Source organism: Rhamphochromis longiceps, linkage group LG11 (assembly GCF_057381845.1).
Source record: "Rhamphochromis longiceps isolate RC_006_pf linkage group LG11, R_longiceps_female_GT1.1, whole genome shotgun sequence".
NCBI classification, from domain to species: domain Eukaryota; kingdom Metazoa; phylum Chordata; class Actinopteri; order Cichliformes; family Cichlidae; genus Rhamphochromis; species Rhamphochromis longiceps.
In genome coordinates this window covers 33,643,777-33,664,696 of record NC_140567.1, presented here as the reverse complement: position 1 = coordinate 33,664,696, position 20,920 = coordinate 33,643,777, and the positions used below count along the sequence as shown (strand labels likewise).

Below are 20,920 nucleotides of genomic sequence, written 5' to 3'. Positions count from 1 at the left end.
CCATTAATACACAAGTGACAGTTCCAAACTGTGACATGATTGTACCTCTTCTTTGCAAACAAAACCTGCTGGCTGTGATTCACCTTGTCATCAGTGAAATATTAATGTGCTCAGGAAAAGTTTGGCCCAAAGTTTAGTCTTTGATCTGTCTGATAGGAGCAAGGACACAGACTGTTAGTGTCTGATGTGGGCTTCAGGGAGAAGAACCTCCTACACTGTCAAAGCTGTTTAACTTGCACTATTATTGTTTAACAGAGCAAACCAACCATGGTATGTAGCATGCAGAGGTTTGACTGCTGTTGATGACTCACCAATTACGTTACAACATGCCGACAGATTTAGCCAGAAATGTTCAGCTATTGAAAAAATAGTGGGCGTAACCACTCCCAAATAGTGTGTTATAGTAATCACATTACATTTTTCAGTCAGTTATTTTGTTACTCGTGTTACTTCATACATCTTCTTCATATATCTGGACACAAGGTTGACAACAAAAACCCTCCAAAACTGTCAGCTGATTTAAGTTTGTGTGCAGGAGGAGGAAAATGCTGGAGTGGTCTACAGCTTTGAGGAATAGGGATATGAACCTTACTTTTATTTTGACTGAATGAAAGGACGAATGCAAATACGAAATGCTTCACAGACAGACACAGCCACATTATTCTGTTAACACTACGTTGGCACTCTGGAAGCATGTGCACAGAAAACATGCTAACACAAAGATTATGAAAACCCCCAGAGTGATGCTAAAGCTGAGTGTGTGCAGACCCCAGCCCAGCAGCTAGAGCCTGAACTTTAGAGCCGGAATATATACTACACCAAAGTGGCCACTTACCAAAAAATCAATAGGCTACAACATGCTCCTTCAAGCTATGTTGCTAAATGTGGCTTTGTAGCCACATAGCCAAGTATAACACAGGTTATTGAAGCATTTTATTTAGCAATAACACATTTTCTCTGTGAGTTTAGATTTGTAATGTAATTAAGCTTTCTAACCACAATGATTTCAGCATTTATGTAAACAACCGTAAAACTCGGGTGTCAGAGCTACCTTGAACCGCAAACATGAGTTCTTTGGGGTCGAGCACAGGTGTCCTTTTGTCTTGACCCTTCTTTCCTCCCTTGCGGTAGCCCCTCCTCTTCTTGCTTTCACCCCAAAGGTTGGAGCCACCATGCATGCTGGGAATGTTGAGAATGGCAATGCCTTCCAAGGAAATACTGCTAAGGTCCAGAGTAACACCATCACACTTTTAAAAGAACACAGAAAGAGAAGGACAGATACAATCCGTTTCATCACAAGCTTTGTACTACAGTTTGATACTGAAATAATCTATAAGATGATGAACCCTAAACAGTGTTTTTCCCCAATGTCTAAACCAGAATATATTGCTTTGTCTAAGTAAGACGAACCTTAACCAGTTCTCACCCCAGAGTGTCAATGCTGCTGTTGTGCCATAACGTGACATGGCTCTTAAAAATATTAGTAAGCACAGGGAGGTCATCTTTGAAAGAGAAGGTAAGATATAAATTTTTCAATCCATGAACTGGAAGTCCACTTTGTGTAGTTCTGTTTTCAGTTACTGTTCAGCAAAGTATAAAAACTACTTTATTAGAAAAATAGAGTTGAAATAAGCTCAATTACAACCCAGATGTTCAAATATTACTCTTATAACCTAAAATCAAATCTTTATTTCTAAAGTGTTCTTAAGGTAAGACAAGTTTTAGTTTCTGCTTACTCTCCACTATTTGGTTTAATTTAGGCACATAGCTAATATATGCTTAATCTTATTAAGTAGAGATCTAGGAATCAGAATTTTAGAAAGATGGGAGAGAACCAGAGCAGCTGGTTGTTTTAACTTTAAAACACAAGTACACTTTGTACTAACTGCTTGACCCATCCTGCACTCATTTTAATTATGCTTAAAAGAGCCCAGCATGAAGGGGCAAGTGTCCTTATAGTTATTCTGTGTTAACCCAGAAATATTGTATTATATATTACTCTAAATGGTGCATTTTATGACTCAGGGATGTCTCATCATCTCCCTACCTGTCCTTCTTCAGTAATGTAAGCACTACTCAGCCCTAATTAATGAAGACCTCTGCACTGTGTGGATAGCTCTGAGAAGAGGGAAGATGAATTGTATAGACACCATCTTCATTATCACTCAATATCACACACAGCAGGGTCGTGTAGGGCTAATTACCTGTGTGTTACACTAAGGTTATGTGAGAAGTGGGTGGGGAGGTGCACAGATAGCCTTCACACATCCACACTTTGTCTGGGTGAATCTGAAACTAGTATACATTAGTGCTATTTATGGAGCAGCAGAAGATGAGAATATCTTAAATGACATCAATATTCTTACCTGACTGCTAGTGAAATACCCTTAATAATAAAGAATACATGATTGCTTCGTATCTAAGAGCTGAGATAAAGAAGAATAAGTTACAAAGCAACAAATTTCAAAATATATGCTTTTGCTTTTGTTTCTTTTCTTGGAAAAGTCTCCAAAAACAAAATACATGGTTTGAGTTACCTCAACCTCCAGAAAGTCGTGGAGCTTCTTACATGTGGCCGAAAAGGTCTCCGACGTGCCGAACTCAAAGTACCACAGCTTATTCTTTGTTCTGAAAAAAACAAAACAACAGGAACTGCAAAGGGACCGAGAAAAAAGGAAACATGGAAGTGTTTTCCCCACATCAAAATCTGAAGCTTGTGCTCTCTGTCTTTAGTCTCCTATACTGGATTATATAAAAAAATAGAAGACCACTCCATAAAGGTGGATTTGTGCTTGAATCGTGTTTGAAAAAGAATCTTTTAATCTACACAGGAAATGTACTTTTACCATTTACAGCTTGCTAAAACCACACAGCCATTAATCCAAAAGAAGTATAATGTGTTTCATTAATCACTGAATTCAAAGCTAGTTAAGGAGGCATCTGAGGGAGCACTTCGGGTGGCTGTGCCCAACATTAAGGAGCAGGGAGGGGCATAAGAGGGTAATCTACCTGCCCTGGCAATTAACAGAGGACTAGGGTGCTGCTCCCCAGGCTTCCTACAGTGTACACTCCAGTCCCTAAGGCTGATGATCAATGACCTTGCAGGGGTGAGTCACCATCTGTCCAAACACTGCTATACTGTATTGTATTTTCTCTCAGGTACACAAATAAAATAAAACTGTAATTGTAATTTGATTTTCATTAATAAAGTAACATTAATATGTGCATCTTTGTGTAAAACAGGTGAAAGTAAAACTGCATGTCAAGGATAATTTGAATACTGCATTATTTATTTTATTTCTTTAATAATTTAAACCCCTGAACAAGAAGAATTCATCAACTTTGCTTTAAACAAGACTTGAAAGAACTATTACTGATCACTAGCTCGGTTTCATGCAATTAGAGGAGGCTGGATCTTTGAACTTATTTTCTTTAAGCCAAACTTGTTAGATCAGGTCAGCAGCTTCACAATGACTGTATTTATGGGGCAATGTGGATGGAGTAAAAGAAGCGGTTATTTTAAGACAGTCATGGAAAACTTGTAAAACACTGCACTGCTAATGTGAGTGTGATACTAATAAAAATAACTGCTTAACAGGTTATGACACTGTGAAACAAATACAGTGAATTAGGTCATAGATTTTTTACATTCAGCTCTGTTTACTGCTTTACAATAAGTCAACACTAACTTTTTTCACCATGCTATGAGGTAAATTACTCAACATGTTTCTTCTCAACTTTCTCTTTTTTTTTGGCAAATAACCAAACCTCCTGCTGGCGACTTCAGTGAAAAGTACTTCAGTGCAGTAGATGGTGGGATGGTGGAGAAAAAATGGTCATTGCAAGCAATTCAATAAAAACATCAAACCTCTCATTAATCACAGTGATTTGTGCCGAGCAAATACCAGAGTAATGTTTCATATTAACAATTCAAGAGAAAATATTTTTTACATTTCTTCACTCTTTCCTCATCAAAAAGAAGTTTATTGGATATTGAAGAACATGTGAGACAGCTTTTGATGTTTCTAACGGGACATCGTTTATCTCAAAGATTCAAGGAAAGAAAAAAAACTACAACAATGCTGACAAGCAGAACTGAATACAGTAACAAATGTTACTCTCCTAGCTGGGATCAAAGCACTACAAGAGGAACGTATTAGTATAAGCACAGCAACAATCACTGAATTATTGATTTCCTCATTAGGACTTTTGTCAGGACCATTTAGCCACTTTATAAATGAGCTTTCATTAGAGTACTAGCAAGGTACACTTGATTTATAATGTGCAACATGGTCAATAGCAGAGGGAAGAAAGCAGAGGAAGGTGGTAAGAGGTATAAGGACGACCAGGGCCATGCTGGGAGAATTTACATAACACATTCCTACGTCTCCTCCACCACCACCACACCACCATTGTCATCATGAGTCTGTAAACTGGCCAGACGAGAGGGAAAGCCCAGGAGAACACATAAACAAAATCTGTGCAAATTTGCAAATAAACAAATGAAGGTGGCTACTCTGAAAAGCGTAATCAAATCTTGTGGTTAATGCAGAGAATGGACCCAGATACACTACATGCAATGTTTTGGACCTTCCATTCTTACTGCTGTTGTACTGAAACTGGTTTTGCTGTGTATATATATATATATATATATATATATATATTAGGGGTGCAACGATATTCGTATCGATATTGAACCGTTCGATACAGTGCTTTCGGTTCGGTACGCATATGTATCGAACAATACAACATTTGTAATTTATTTTATCAACTTTCCCTCTGACGATGCTGTCTGTGTTGAGCGCTCAGTGAATCTGCGTTCGACTACTCCGCCTAGGCTGCACTGTCGAGCGCAGATCCACTGAGCGCTCAACACAGACAGCATAGTCAGAAGGAAGAGCGCAGGGCAAGCTAGCAAGACAGAAGTTAAGCTCTCCTTGCAAGATGGACCTCCCCCACTCTCATTCAGATCTGGCGTTTGGAATTATTTTGGTTTTCATGTGACGTATGACCCTGAAGGTAAGCGAGTCATGGACTAAAGTAAAACAGTATGTTGGATGTGCCACGCAATGCTTAATTACATGGGTGGGAACTAGTGTGTTAGCGCAGTTAGCTCGTTAACGTGTTGGCCGTCTAGCCCCATGCACGGGGCGATCGGCGGTAGCTCGTTAACGGAGATTTGCCGTGTTGTGGCGTTAAGGTCATTTCAACGAGATTAACCTGAAAGCACTAGTGGGAACACAACGAATATGACTGCACATTTACGCCGACATCATCCTAGTGCAAAGACAAAAACAACAAGCATGCTACTAACTTTAGCCGAGTCATTTAGACAGCTGTTAGCACATGATTCTCCTTTTTTCAGACGGGCTACCCTGCCCGTCGGGCTATTGTAGGAAGGAAAAATATATGTCAATGCTTTTGCATTCTTTCAGAAATGTAGCTGGGTAATTATGTCATTGGCATCGGTGAGCCACTGTCAATATGTGACATATTGAAATCGCGTTTGAATTTGCGCTTGTTTTTTTGCTTTCACTTTGCAATCGTGCGAACTGTGTATAGAGAGCGACAGCACTGATCTGTGAGTGATGATAATTTGTGCACCAATTCCTCTGACATCGTCTTATTAATCGTTAGCTTACTATGCAAACATGACAAGTGAAATCTCCCGCAGCTTAAACATGTGAGAGGTTGATCGCGCAGAGAATCGCTGAGCTTATGTGAGTCCGTGTGTAAAAGTAGCAGTATATATATTTTAGTTCTGCTGAGCCAAATAAGACAGGTCGGGGTGAAGAAGTGACAGCCAAAGAAAAGCTTACCACAAAACGGAGAAGTTATGACAAATGAGACTATAAGGCAAAAAGAAAGTGCAGCTTTATGGTTTCATGGACAAAAGAATTTCTGTGGCTGCAATATGACGAGCTAAATAACCAGGGCTGCACATAAGTGGTCCGCAGGTGCGCATTCGCTGTCAAAATAAAAAACGCGCACAAGGGTTAGGGTTAAATTTAAAAACTGTACTTTTGAGTTAAAATATATATTTATAATTTTAATAAATGACAAATTAAAAAGGCATGAACATTTTTTTTGTATCGAAAAAATATCGAACCGTGAAACCAAAGTATCGAACCGAACCGAACCGTGAATTTTGTGTATCGTTTCACCCCTAATATATATATATATATATATATATATATATATATATATATATATATATATATATATATATATATATATATATATATATAACACAGCAAAACCAGAGCGAGAGACAGATGTAGCTGAAGGCATATTTAGGCATATTTAGAAGTAATGCAAATTAAGAGTTTTGAAGACAACAACTGCATTCACTGACAAAATGAGAGTTAACAGACACAGATTGTGTCAAAGTGCCATAAACTTAGCTGGAGATTTTCTATAAATGTATATTTTTAACTGGAGATATAACCTTGCACTTATTCCAAAATGTGCAAATGTAGAACATATGGAGGCATGACGAAAACGGTGAGAAAACAAAGTGGAATAACAAATACAACTGTTACATTTTGCAATCAGCATCTTAGCTGTCAAACACAGGATTGTTCCTCACATCACTCCTCATTTAAATTCACCAGCTTGGTTGTGACATAGTAACACAGGGAAGTGTTGCATATGAATATTGTGACATAAAGGAATAAAACCCAAAGTTTAAAACTAACCAAATAAATAAACTTTGTTTAATATTCAATGTGAACACATCGTAATGAGAAGATGCACCAAGAAACCAAAATCTGCTTTCTGGGGACAATTACTAAGTAATGAAACAGAAGTTGTAACAAGTTTCTAACTCCAGAGGGATCAGCGTAAAATCTGATGAATCACTGTGATTGTGTTAATTGTTTCAGGGTTAAGAAAGTGCTTTCAGAGTGCTTTGTATCCTACTCCTTATCATAACTATTAGTTACTTGTAGCTAACTTGTACCCCACACAGTAAGACAGCCAGAAACAAACAAACATGATATCTTTGGTTCATTTTTGACAGATAAAAAAATGGATAATTTTTTTTAGGGGGAGGGGCAAAATTAGTAGTAGTATAAAAGCACAGAAACTGAAATATGCATTGGGGGGGGGGGGGGGGGGGGGGCGATCGTGGCTCAAAGAGTTGGCAGTTCGTCTTGTAACCGGAAGGTTGCCGGTTTGAGCCCCGGCTCAGACAGTCTCGGTCGTTGTGTCCTTGGGCAAGACACTTCAGCCTACCGCCTACTGGTGATGGCCAGAGGGGCCGATGGCGCGATATGGCAGCCTCGCCTCTGTCAGTCTGCCCCTGGGCAGCTGTGGCTACAACTGTAGCTGCCTCCACCAGTGTGTGAATGTAAGAGTGAATGAATAGTGGAATAATGCAATCCATTATTATTGTACAGTTTCGTCGTGAGCAAAATGTTGAGGAAACAGTATCTCATGTTCCTTCTGGTATTATGGCCTATGACGAAATATGGATATGGACTTCTATGGCAGTTTAAAAAAGTAAATAAGGTGAGTAGGAGATGGAAAAAACAAATGATAACATTAGCATAACAAAAGGTACTGCTGCATAACCTAAAGTAACTGAAAGTTGATTAACTTATATAAGATAATATAGCTGGAAAGCAGACCACGTGAGTCCTATTCGGGGGTAATTTTTAATCTTCAGTTACACAAATACTGGGATTTTCCATAGATGATCATTCTGGAACATATCGTGTGTATAACGGATCACATCCCAAGAGTATTGTATCATGAGTATGATGAAAGGGAAAATATTTCTTGGTTTTCATAGCAAGTGACCCCGAAAAACTACAGTCAAATGCAGTTAAGCAAAACACACTAATAAGAGATACAGCAAGAGACAACATCTGACCGCCCTGTCGATGCCCACCACTTAACCTAACAAGCTCATTGGGGCAACAAATCACCTCATGTCCCTGGTCATTAGATAATTAGGAGAATCTCATTGGCTACATCGTCCTGTCATTTGTTATCTGCTACCCGATGCCAAACGCTGGATTCATCTGACAGACTGACTATGAGGAGTATCTTCAATAGAGAGACCAGAGTAGGGAGACCATTTGAATAAGACGATGCTTGTAAGGAGGATTATGTTAAGTGTAATAAAAGCAAACATAAAGTACCCATTTACTTAAATGTTGGCTGATGTTATGCTGTCGAACCCTTGCAGTCATCTTTGAAGTAAATTATATTGCTGGTGAGAGCAATTTGCATTTTAAGGATGAAAAAAAAACCCCAAACATCAGCAATAATAACATCTGCAGCAGGTTTGCAGTTCTCCGAGTAGCTGCAGCACCTCTGTTGTGATTGTAGCTGCAGTGTATCAATGCAAAATGCACTGCAGTAATAACTTTAGCGGTGTACATGTCAGATCAGCTGTAGTACGTACAGCTGGCAGGCCAAAAGAAAACAGTGGCTCAGGTTTCCAGAGTGACTGAAGTGTGGTTTATTTGCACAGACAAATCACAAAACCAAACTGAAAGAGGGAGGGAAAACACAAACTGTGTGACTAAGAGGAAAAAAGAAAAGAGCTTTAGAAAAACATTACAAGCTAAAAGGGAAAAAAAAGGGGAAAAAAAGGAGAAAGCAACAAAACAGCCTGAATCTGAACAATGTTTATAAAACTGCCGCTGCTTGGTTACAAATAAAGGATGTCATAGGTGATGAGCTTCAGTGTAGCATTGCTGTCCTGAGGCCACAGCACCTTTAGATGCACTTTTGACTGGCCACACTGAACATGAAGCTCATGGTCATTGATTTTTTTTTTGCCCCCCCTCTGACACTTAATCTAACCCACAATGATCTACGACCTTATTTTCACACTAATTTCTTCTTGATCAGAGGTGATAAATATCACATTGACATAACCAACTCTTTGTGCATTGCATCAATGCACTGTTTTGTTTAACATGACACTGCCTGGAGTGCTCCAACTCCGAATGGCAGTTTGAGAAATGACCCATGGTGCAGCTTCTTGCCTTCAGAGATGTAGCAAGCAGCTTGAAAAAGGTATTCTGCTGCACTGCAATGGATTCAAGGGTGTGTGTGTGTTTTTCTTAACAAAAAACAAGTGATAAAACTGATGTATAAAATCTTGCATTGCTGTGAGTGAAATGATAAGCCAGACATCCTAAATCTCTTTGGTTAACACAGAAAATAGTTACGCAAGCAGAGCTGCGCGCTTCACCATTTCAGTGGCCACATGAATATGAAACAATAAAGCTATGTTGTTGCAGCTGTACACATGATGTGGTTCTACTCCTGTACTTAACTTATCAATGAATGCTGACAATTGTAAACTGACATAAACTTATTTTAAATGAAATTGTTGAAGCAGAAGCAATAGGTGTCCTTTTGCTAACATACGCTTCTGAGTCTATGTAGATATAGAAATATCTCTAATAGATAGATAGATAGATGTAAATTTTCACTTGGAATCCAAAAAACCAAATAAGTTAATAAACAAAAGCAAATTAATTGTGTGCCAAAGACAGGCCTCGCTAACACAATGTCTTTAAAATTCTCATTGTTAAATTAAACTCATGTGCACACACAGGAAGTGATGCAGGAAGTGATTGCTCATCATGCATCACTTTGTCACTACCGGCTGCTGGAGTGGACTTTACGAGCACTGGTTGCTTTTGAAAGCCTCAAATATATACTATACAGCCAAAGTATTTGGCCACCTATACATTACACATACAGGAGCTGTTGGGCCATGGAAACCCAAGCCAAAAAGCTGCTGGTGTACAGCTGTGCTGATTGTAAAGCCAGCAGAGTCAGCAGAGCGTTCGAGGTCTGTATGCCATGGTGGTTTCAAATGCTTCCACTTACAGTTGATTAAAGAATATCAAGAAGCAATTTGTCAGATTTGCTTCATGCAGTAATATAGCACACTCAACTTCAGTGAACTCACAAATGTTTGTAAAGACAGTCTGCATGGCTAGGTCATGCTATACACCTGGGCTAATGGTATTAAAAACACCTGAATTCAAAGATTCAGAGGTGTGGCCCAGTACTTTTGTCCAGGTGTTTGTGGTTATTGGCAGTCATTTCAGTCACTTGCCTCAATGTTGAGAAAAGTTTAACTCGGAACCTGCCCATTTGGTACTACTAGCATTTTTCCCGCCGGTTGAGGATGCTGAATCTTTTTGACTTTCTATCATCTCCAGTTGCTTCATCACTGTGACTCGCTTCCTTAAAATGTATCTGTCCAGACGTCTACATGCTCCAACCCGTAAAACCCTAATTGAATCGAGATAACGTTACTTAGATGAGCAAAGTTAACAGCGGTAGTGCTTTGGGTTATGTTGTGTTCGTAGGTTGAGTTAAATATTTTATTTTGTGCATTAATAAAAAAAAAATCGTTGAGTAAATAAATGTCTATTTAACAGATGAAATAAAAGAGATTCTAGGGTTTTTATACACCTTAAATAAACTTAACACAGCAATACTGTTATTAATGATTTTATATTATTTATACGACTTCAGGCACTTTAGTAACACATTTATCTACGGTCTACACATCAGCAGCACATCAGCAGGGAGCTGTTTGTTTCAGTTAGGTGGGCATGTGATTTAGCTTAATGTATAAGTATCAATTTGAACAGGTTAAAGTTTCATCACTTAATTGTTTATTTATTTTTTTACGTTCCTAAAGGTTGCTACCTATGTGCACATTTTTGCCTGTGCGTTTGGTTCAGTTTATACCTTTTTTGCTGCGTATGGGTCTGTTTGTGCTCCCACTGAGCTGAGGACAGGGCCACAGGTGAGATCCCTCTAAATTACACACAAATGGTCATTAATTATAGATGACACTTTGGTCGCAGAAATGATTTCATCCTCAAATGAGGGCAGCCTCCGCTGAGGTCCACCATGCTTGTGTGTGTGTGTAATTGAGTGTGTGTAATAGTGCCATCACCTGTGGCACTGCTTCCAGCTCAGCAGGAAACGCATACACACCTACATGCATACACACACATTAACATGGGCTGTCTGGTGTGTGTGCGTTGGTGAATCCAGCAGCCCCATCCAGCACAACGAAGTGCTTTGATGAACATACTCATTATGCTAAAGAGTGCTTCATGCCTGGGCTTCCCTGTGCCTTCAGGAAAGGTTAACTCAGGATGGTTACACAGCACAGCAAGAACCTGTGGGCACACAGGGGCAGAGAGGCTCTGGAGGAGTGTGCTGACGGTGTTAGATGTCTCAGGACCGAAAATAGATCTGGGTAAGCAGAGCAAATATCATCGGAACATCAAGGTGCCACGACGGATGCCACATAACAAACAAACATTGCAGCCAGAGCAGTTTTCACACCGAAAGGTCCCAAATCAGATGTTTTCCCTCACTGATCTAAAATCATCTGATTAACGTGGAAAATGCTGCACAGAGACTTCATTGTTTTTATCATGTTATCATTGTTCTAGTGAAAAGCGATGCCAATGGGAAAAAACGGAATGTAAATCATATTTAACAAACAGTTATATGAATAAGAACGTTTTCACAGCAATCTTGGTTTCACCCCATGATTCAGCAATGTGAAGAACTACCTTTAGCAGCAACAACATGAAGTAATTGCTTTCTGTATTTTTTCCCATTCTTCTTTCCAACATTGCTTCAGTTCATCGAGGTTTGCAGCATTTATTTATTTCCAGCTCCCTTAAAGTCCCTCCATGGCATTTCAATTGGGTTGAGATCTGGACGTGACTGGACCATTGCAACACCTTGTTCCTTTTCTTTTTCAACCATTCTGTCACAGATTTGCTGACTCAATTTCCACCAGGCTTTAGTTTTTAGAACAGATTATCTCAAAATATGACTCTAGGATACTTTGGTATATTAAAGAGTTCATGGTCAACTCAGTGACTGCCAAGTGCACTGTGGTTGCAAAACAAGCCCAAATAACTGACAACGAGCAGGAAGTGCTTGTGCCGATATGCTGTGATAAATCTTCTGCAAACGTGGGACTGTGCATGATCACCAGAAAGCTCTACTTTGGTCTCATTCGTCGCGGAAATGTTGTGGTTTGTTCAGATGCAACTTTGCAAACCTAAGCTGCACTGCAATGTTTTTTTTTGTTAGTTTTATTCATAGAGAAGAGGCTTTCTCCCTGGCCATATTAGCCTTTCTCTAATAGTACTGTCATGAACCTTAACATTTAACACGCTGCCTGAGGGCCTGAGATGTAGCTGTCTTTTTTTCAGCATTACATGGTCTAACCCTGGGCTGAATTTTGATGAAATACCTACTCCTGGGAAGACTGCAGCATTGAGTTAACACACACCTGAAAGCTAGAGAACAACAAACTGCCATTTATCCATCCAACCATTCTCTTTTTATCCAAGTTCCTGAAAAAGAGCTTACTGAGAATTCAGAACACTTCTATTTGACAAGCCTCATCCAAACATCCACACGCACATTAATATAGAAGTTTATTTGATAACTGACATTCTGATTCCCGTTTAGTATCTTATACAGGGACACTTTAACATGCCCATTGTTAACATCCAGTTTATATGGCCATCTTTTCTTAGATGTAACCATGCTATAGCCACAATGTGTGGATTCTATATAAAATGAGGCTTGAAACAAGACTACAATAAATACATTGTTCTGTTTAGTACTGTGCATTGTTATATAGTTGTGGTAGAACAATGGTTCAAGACTATCACACCGCATGTGATTACACTGGGTTCTATTGTGCACTGTTTTTTCTGGTGTTACACATTGCAATTAAGTCTTAGAGCAGCTTATATCAATTTGGTAGGTAATTTCTACAAGAATTTGTAAGCTGTAGGGAAATTCAAATAAGTATTGTTATAAGTAAAATGCGCTAAACACTGGAAAAATAATTACAAACTGATAACAAAGAAAACAAAAAAGCTGAGATGATTGTTTAGGAAATGTACAACTATCAAGCCAGAACATTTTTACCAATCATTTTTAAGGAAAGACAGAAAAATATTTCTTGTGACTGTTATTTTCCCTCAATTTGCTGTCACTTTATTTCATATGAGTTACATTGTGTAAAAAAATGACATTAGTGTAAACTGTACCAGGGTTGTGCCAAATCTGAGCACTGGTTAGAACATGAAAAAAGTTAACATGAAACTGTACACAAAAATCAAAGTTAATTTCTCAACTCTCTGCTTCTCCACCTCTCTTTCCTTGTTTCTCTCACCATCCATCTCTCCCCTCAGAGTTAGAGATTAGTGTATAATTACATGGGAGATCAGCAAAAAATGGGGGGAAAGGGACCAGTATATTTTAACAAGGCGGTCGAGGAGGAGTGTCATGAGGGGGAGGAGGTGGCGCGGCCCTCGTCACGGGCCGACTGATTGTCTGCTTTTAATCCTCGACCTCATTATCACCTCCAGGTCCGGCAGTGGCAGTAAATGAATCTATCTGCCGAGTGTCAAATCTTCACACCTTCACCCTGGTAATCACCCCAAGGTGCAAATACAAGAGATAGAAAGAATGAGAAAAATGGAAGGAGAGAGAGAATATGACCCCAGCATTTCATGAACAAAATCCCCTCATTTCATAATTAGTGCTGTTCATTAATTATGTTATTTCTCTGGCAATTAAAGCTGGTTAAACACGTAGTTTCTGTAAGGTCACAGCGGTGACATAAATATATAGATTTTTGTTCATAAAACACCTATTACTGCTGTCATATAAAAACAGTCACGCTTTGACATTTCTCTCTTCACACATTGTACTGATGTCTCATACGTTACTTTTTATTATATATCGTGACCTGGAAACTAAATCTAGAGCAAAGGCAAAGCATCAAAAAGGATGACAGATAAACAATGGCTACATTTTAAATATCAGTATTAAGACGACATTCTTAGGTTTGCATTGAAGTTTATTAACTGGGGATTTATAAAACTGCAGACTTTGCTTGTATTCTTAAAGTGATATCAAAAGAGAAGTACATTCATCTGTTTATCAACAGAAGTATCTAATTAACCAATAGCATGGTATAAATTCAGAGGATTTAGGCATGTAGACATGGTCAAAACAACCTGCTAAAGTTTAAACAAAGCATTAGAATGGCAAAGAAAAAAGATTCAAATGTCAATGTCAGATGGGCTAGTCTGACTATTTCAGAAACTGCTGATCAACTGGGAATTTCCCACACAACCATGTTTAGGGTTTACAGAGAATGGTCCAGAAAGAAGAAACTATGAAGTGAATGATAGTTCTCTGGGTAAAAATAACACTTTCTGATATCAGAGGTCAGAGCAAAGCTCAAATAATTTTAAACTGGTTTAAACTCAAATGCCCTCTACAGTCACCAGATATTAGTCCAATTAGGACCTTTATGATGTGACGGAATGGGAGATTCCCATCACAGGGTGTGTAGCTGACAAATTTACAGCTTCTATGTGATACTATCATGTCAATATGGACCTAAATCTCTAAGAAGGTTTCTAGCACCTTGTCGAATCTTTGCTGTGAAGAATTAAAGCAAAACAAGGGGGTTAAAATGAAATGAGTAGAAAGGACAATAAATAATTTTTTAGGATAAGATAACCTTTATTAGTCCCACACATGGTAAATTTGTTAATTTGTTGTCTTATTTTAGTGACAATTAGGAACTCCTTTAATTTAAGAATCACGAAAATTATAATTATACTATAAAAAATGTAGCATGCATATTAATCACCGAAAAAGGAATATTTCAATTTTATTTAAACATCATCTGTTAAGAGTTAATCAGTTATAACAGAAATAAAAACCATATGTTGCATCGTCTCAGCTCTAAAGATCGTGTGCACCTTGTGTGTATATTTTATATGAGACCCAACAAAAAAAAAAAAAGAAGAAAATTGGATCTTTCTGAACTTATTTCGTAGTAACAATGCTTCCATTTTCTTTTTATTGAAATATTGCTTACAAGGTATATTCACTTTACTTTTTTATTTTAAAGCAAACTGTAAGTATCATTACATAGCTCTGTATAGTGACAAATGTTTGAGTGAAACCTTAAAGTGAATTAATATATTAAATCAGTTTCATGATTTTTGAATACTGTTAAAAACATTGTACTTGCTCAGTCTTCTTTAATTCGCTTTGCACCAACGCCTACTTAATAACAGTGGAATGAAATCTTCCCCTCAAGACATGCAACCCTTTGCTTCAGTTGTCATAGAAGTTCCTGAAAAAGAGCTTCCAGCTGCAGGAAAATGACTCAGTGATAAGTTGCAATATACTTCCAATGGACATAAGCCCTTTGGACAAATCTAACAAAATCTATGCTACCTTGAAAAACTATAATCATGCATTATTGAATTGGCAAGGATAGTGTGTAATAGAGAGATCCTAAACTCATTCCCCTGTGTGAATTATTAATTGAATTCAAATAACAGACAGAATAATTTTCTTAAAATATCTCAATCATTTTTCACTAGGACTTAAGATGGGGTAAAACAACAGTGATGCAGTCTGTATGCCTAAAATGTAGACGCACAATGTGATGGAGTGTGATAAACAGGAAAATAATTTACCAGCATCTGCAAAGGATGTGGCACCATGTTGGAGTGGATGATGACCACATAACACCCTCTTTGTTTAATGAGGAAATTCAGAGTTGATATAGTCCTTTCTTGCTTGCTGGCTCTTTTCCAACATGTTGCCACATCTGTCGTAATCATTGTCAGCATTGACTAACAGGCCCGTGTTTATTTGAAACCCCCTTCACTTCCGCTTGGACCATTTCACTGGCTTATCTGCATGTTCGTGCAGCAGAAGAATAGCTGGCTAAATGTTGTACTACGGCCAGAGTAAAATATGATAATGAGTACAAATGGGATTATTAGGAGGCTGTGTGTCATCAGTCTGACTGATCCATGATGTCAAACTAGCCAAGCAAATTCAATTAGGCCTGCAATTACTCCCTGGCGCTAGTGGAGATGTATTGGAGATGTTAAATATTGATGGAAACATAGATGCCACATTTTTTCATCTCCAAAGGTGAACGCATCTCCTCAAGGTAATCACAAATGCTAAACATGTAGCCTGTCCATTCATCCTGCTGAGAAGAAACATGTTGTGCTGTCATAAAAAGGGTCAAACAGAGGTTCTGCAAATGCACTGCAGGTTTATTTAGACTGTGAAAAATGCATGATTTGATTTCTCTGAGATTTTCTTTTTATGTTTTATGAACTTGAGATTTATTTACGTTGAGCTTGTTGGTAGAAATGATCTATCATAATGTCCTTCTTTTTTGTACCAACATATATAAGAAATATAAGAATAAAGGTGGAGGAGTTTGTAGTTAGACATGGGTGGTAGATGAAAAAAATTTGAACCTTGCAATGTCACATAATAGCTTTTATTCCAAGAAAGAAATAAACAAGATACTAGATAATCACAAACCCTGTACTTTTGCAATCACTGCCACACTCATTAAATGATGGTGTACCATCCAAAAATAGGCAGGGGGTCCAATACAAGTTATAAGTGAGACAGATTTTTCCTTGATTCCCTTCACTAGCAAATTACAATGCTACAGATCAACAATACTGTGCAAACGTCTTAAGTCACCTTTCCTTTCTTGATATTTAAAAGGAAAGTGTGAAATGGGTGTAGCAATTTGGTATGAAAACCTTGATTCTTCACTGTCTGAACTCTCTAACACAAATTTTCTTGTAATTTCTTAAAGCAGCCTTCAGGAACAATTTTCCAGGCTTCTTGAAGGACATTCAAATGTCTTCTTTGGATGTCAGCTGCTTTTTATTCCATTTTGTCAAGATGACCCCACATGGCGTGCGCTCTGGGGAGGCCAGTCCATGACCGATGATGCTTTTTTGTGTGATTTGGGGATTACTGTCATGCAACAATAGGTGGATCAATTGAAAGGATAGATGTATATCTCAGGTCTTGTGGTCCTGACTTTCAGATACTGTTCCTGCACTGTGGATAGTTTTTACCCTTGAAATTTGCCATTTCCATTTCCTTCTAGTTGAGGACACTACTGGGGGACACCACATGCCAAGATATATATCTCAGCATGTCCATGCTTTAGTTTTCAGGTAGTAACTCTCTCGGAATCACCCCATTGGTGCAATAATTATGCCTAATATTATGTCAAACTGTTTTATCTTAGCTTAAGAAATGGGAACAAGGACCGCAAAGTGTGTAAAGATACAATTTAAAGAGTTGCTTCTTTGTTAAGCTGTCTTTCAGAGGGTGCTAGTTTTCATTTTGCAGAAAAAAGGTGTCAGACACAATCAGCCAATGTCCAAAAAACAAACAAACAAAAAACAAAACAAATGAACAAACAAACAAACAAACAAAAAACCCTTTCCTAAAAACAAAAACCCTAAAAACCTTTTAAAGACCTTTAGAAAGACTAGAGAACTATTGCTATTTAATAAATTACAAGACAATCTAGCACATAGTGAAACAGGAGGAGCACAGTGAGGCCATGAAACTTCCGTAGTGCTAGGATTGTATGGACAAGTTAGTGAAGAGAGTGCTAGGTAAACCCAAACCAGACAATAGATCTCTACCATTAGTAACGTCCAAAACAAACTGTATGTATTAACTGCAGTCAATATTTTCAAAAAAACAATGCAACAAAAGGATGTTTCAAACAATGCCTGTTTGGGTACATCTACAAAATAGTGGTCCAGCTGAAAAACTGGGGAACCACTCATCAATATGTTTGTTAAGAGATATTGATTTTAAGCAGGGCCCCTCTTTGAGGATTTTGCATGTTAAGTTGATTGGTGATTTGAATTTAACCATAGATGTGGATGTGACGGGGAATGGTTGTCTGTCTCTTCGGGTGAGCCCTGCCATTTACTGGTCCAGGATGTGCAATGCCTCTCGCCCAATGGCAATAGCTCCAATGGCCCAAAAGAACAAAACAGAAACATACCTGCTGTTAAACTTCTCAGGGTGCTTCTCTCTCATAACATGGAAACGATGTGCGATTGAGGCATCCTGAAAGAGACAATAAAATTGTATGTTTTATTGAAGCAAGTTGGTGTAATAGTTTAACAACAGATCATAAGTGAATTACAGTCTTGCAACCTCTAGTTTTGGACACTTTAGTGTATGGAACTCTAGGTAAAAAAATTAATTAATTAATAAATAAGCTCTTCTCTACAACAAAGTATTAGGACCTCATTAAGAAAAAAATGTATTTATCATTTTTAGGTTAAAGTCAAAATTCTGAGAATAAAATCAAAAATCTATTTTGAGAAAAAAGTCGAAAGGTGGAGCTTACAGTTGTTCTTTCAAGACAAACTGCCAGTTTTAGTAAGAAGGAAGGAAATGATTTCCCTTTTAGCACATAAACACAGTGCGGTGATAAAGTGTAAGGACTTTGAAAAGATGGTGCAGAAAGCTGCAAATGGTCAGATGGAAAAAAACCACACAAAGTTGGAAGAGTGGATTTGTACGAAATGAAATGACTGGTAATGGACAGATGCGAGGTTATTGATGGTTACACCCTCGTGCAATAAAGAGGATGTATGTTGTATCACAAAACGGCAGATCAATTTGTTTGACTAAATCATCCACACAAGGCATTTTGTAGAGGGTACAGTCTTGAAAAAACAACTGTAATCACCACATTTCAAGTTTTTTCTCTTTAATATATTTTTTTAATGTGGCCCTAATAATCCTTTGTACTCATGTCATTACAACAATTAATAGCATGCAAAATTTTATTACGTTAAAGTTTAAATTTATGTCAGCTGATATTTACTCCACACTTCTCAAACATTGCAGGCACATCTTGGATGTCCATGGTGTTTATCGCTATAAGATTACAGGAGCTGTAGTACGCAGAAGGTTGCTAAGCTTTGGATGAAGTTGACAGAGACCCTGATGAAAACATGCTGCTTCCATATGGGCTAATTAATTAAACACATACTGCTCCTAACCACCCTACAGGAAGCTGCTGAAACCTCAGCAACCAAGTTGTTTTCTTTCTCTGTATGTACCTCACCACTCGTCTCTCTGCAGTTCAGATTTTCTCCAATCTACTTCTAAACCTAAATACCCATAATCACTCATCATTCTCTCACATGACAAAGGTTTTTGTTGATTAATAACAATAACATTTTGAATATTGCACAGTTTTTCATAAAACCACAATGCAGTCAAAGGTACTTTTAAATAAACGATTTAAATGTATATGAAGTGTTTCATTTTAGTTTACCTGTAATCTCATTTTTGAAATGGAAAAAAAAGACTACTGCCTACTAATAAATTTCCCTTCACAGTGGTATCCTTTCTTTGTATTAACCTGGGCATTAACTGTTTAAATGTACTGGAGCACAGCACCGCAGTTTGAGTTAAAATATATTGGATATTTTAATATCAAAGAGCATTTGTGCAAAAATGCTAAACAGGGTATTTAATCGGAACACCAGTAAGCAGGTGAACATGACATATGAACTCAAATATGCCGTAAAGTATGCACAAAACCTCTCAGGGCGTGAGGCCTGACTCTAATGAAGGAAAAACATAAATTTCCTTTAATTTACACTTCCAAGTCCGTGTCAGCAGAAAAACGTGTACTGGCCTTTGTGAAAAACTCTGATGAAAACTTATCTTGCTCTGAAGACATCTCAAGAAAGAGTGAGGGAAAAGTTGCTGTAAACTTTCTGGGCTTGTTCCTCGCCCCCCCTCCGCTGAAGCAATCTGTTTTGACCCACTCCATTTTGAGTGGCACTATTGAAACAGCACCTACAGGGAGGACCCCCTGCTAGCTCTCTGTACAGAAATTTAGAAGAAGCCAAAAGAGAAAAATCAATGGAGTTTCTCTTGATGTCTCTTCAAGACGCTGTAAGCAGAAGACCAAAAGATTTCTTCAAGATCCCCGCAGACTCGCCTCACGCTTCCATCGTGAGCAAGAAAGGTGAGGTGATGGATATATCTGAGAGATTGTAACTTGATTTTCTTACAAACAGGACAATAGCTGCAAACAAGAGAGCAAAAGCCAGGAGAGGTTGTCTCCCCTTTGGTTTGGGGTCTATTATCTGAGATCTGTACAAGTGGAGCTGTGGCTTTGCAACAGTAAACAGCGATTTCAAGCAACCCAGAGTGGATAAAGCACTTTGTCGTTCTACATTGCTGTACTGTTTGTTTGCTTTAAATTAAAAAACTTAAAAAAGAAACACTCTAATGCTCCTATAACCAAAATACAGAACATTTACAGTATTCACATATAGTATATATAACAAAATATAATTTTATCTGTACAAATGTTTGATAAAAACATGAAAACTGTTCAAAGTCATATACAAATTTACACAGAAAAGCAAAACCTCTATCAAAACAAAAACAAAAATATTATTATATTAGCTTTATTTAATTTTTTTTTATTCAGAAACACAAACAAAAATAGAAACAACCCCACCTGGAAAGCTTCTGAAACAAAATCACTTTGTGCTTTTGATGTTTTCTTTTACCTCCTAAATTATTTTGTGAAAATCAATTTGGACCAATCTAAAATATAAAATTGAAATTTGCGAATTACAATACTGTAATATTCTGAATATAAAATTATTTTCTTTCCATTCTTGTAATAAATTACAAGTGAGCAGCAGGTGAATAGCTATTTTTTTCTTCCTTGCTCATTGTTTTCTTTTTTAAATTATTCACTATGCACCATGCTAATACACCAGCGTGCACTGCACATCTTGGTCAAGGGTACACTCAAAATGTGTGTAGTATAAAATGACAAAATTGTTTCAGGGTTCTTTTTTGCGCCAAACACGACTTATCAAGAAATATCTTTTCATTTCAATGGGTTTCAAATGTTTGTTTAATATCTAATTATGTTTATCTAAGCAGAATTTGATAAATAACTTAAAAAAAAAATGTTGTAAGTTACAAAGAGCTTTTTTCATGGTTGAGTGTAATT

At 37.7% G+C, this 20,920-nt stretch overlaps 1 protein-coding gene across 1 annotated transcript in view; it reads right to left on the bottom strand.

Annotated features, from left to right (window-relative positions):
- Positions 1-20,920, bottom strand: part of dgkb (diacylglycerol kinase, beta) — an 88,477-nt gene that overhangs the window by 12,395 nt on the left and 55,162 nt on the right. Inside the window, exons 20-22 of the mRNA XM_085423754.1 lie at positions 17,921-17,985; positions 2,538-2,628; positions 1,052-1,247 (exon numbers count right to left, since the gene is read on the bottom strand). Of these exons, the coding sequence (XP_085279880.1) occupies positions 1,052-1,247; positions 2,538-2,628; positions 17,921-17,985 (352 nt within the window). The remainder of the gene's footprint in view (positions 1-1,051; positions 1,248-2,537; positions 2,629-17,920; positions 17,986-20,920) is intronic.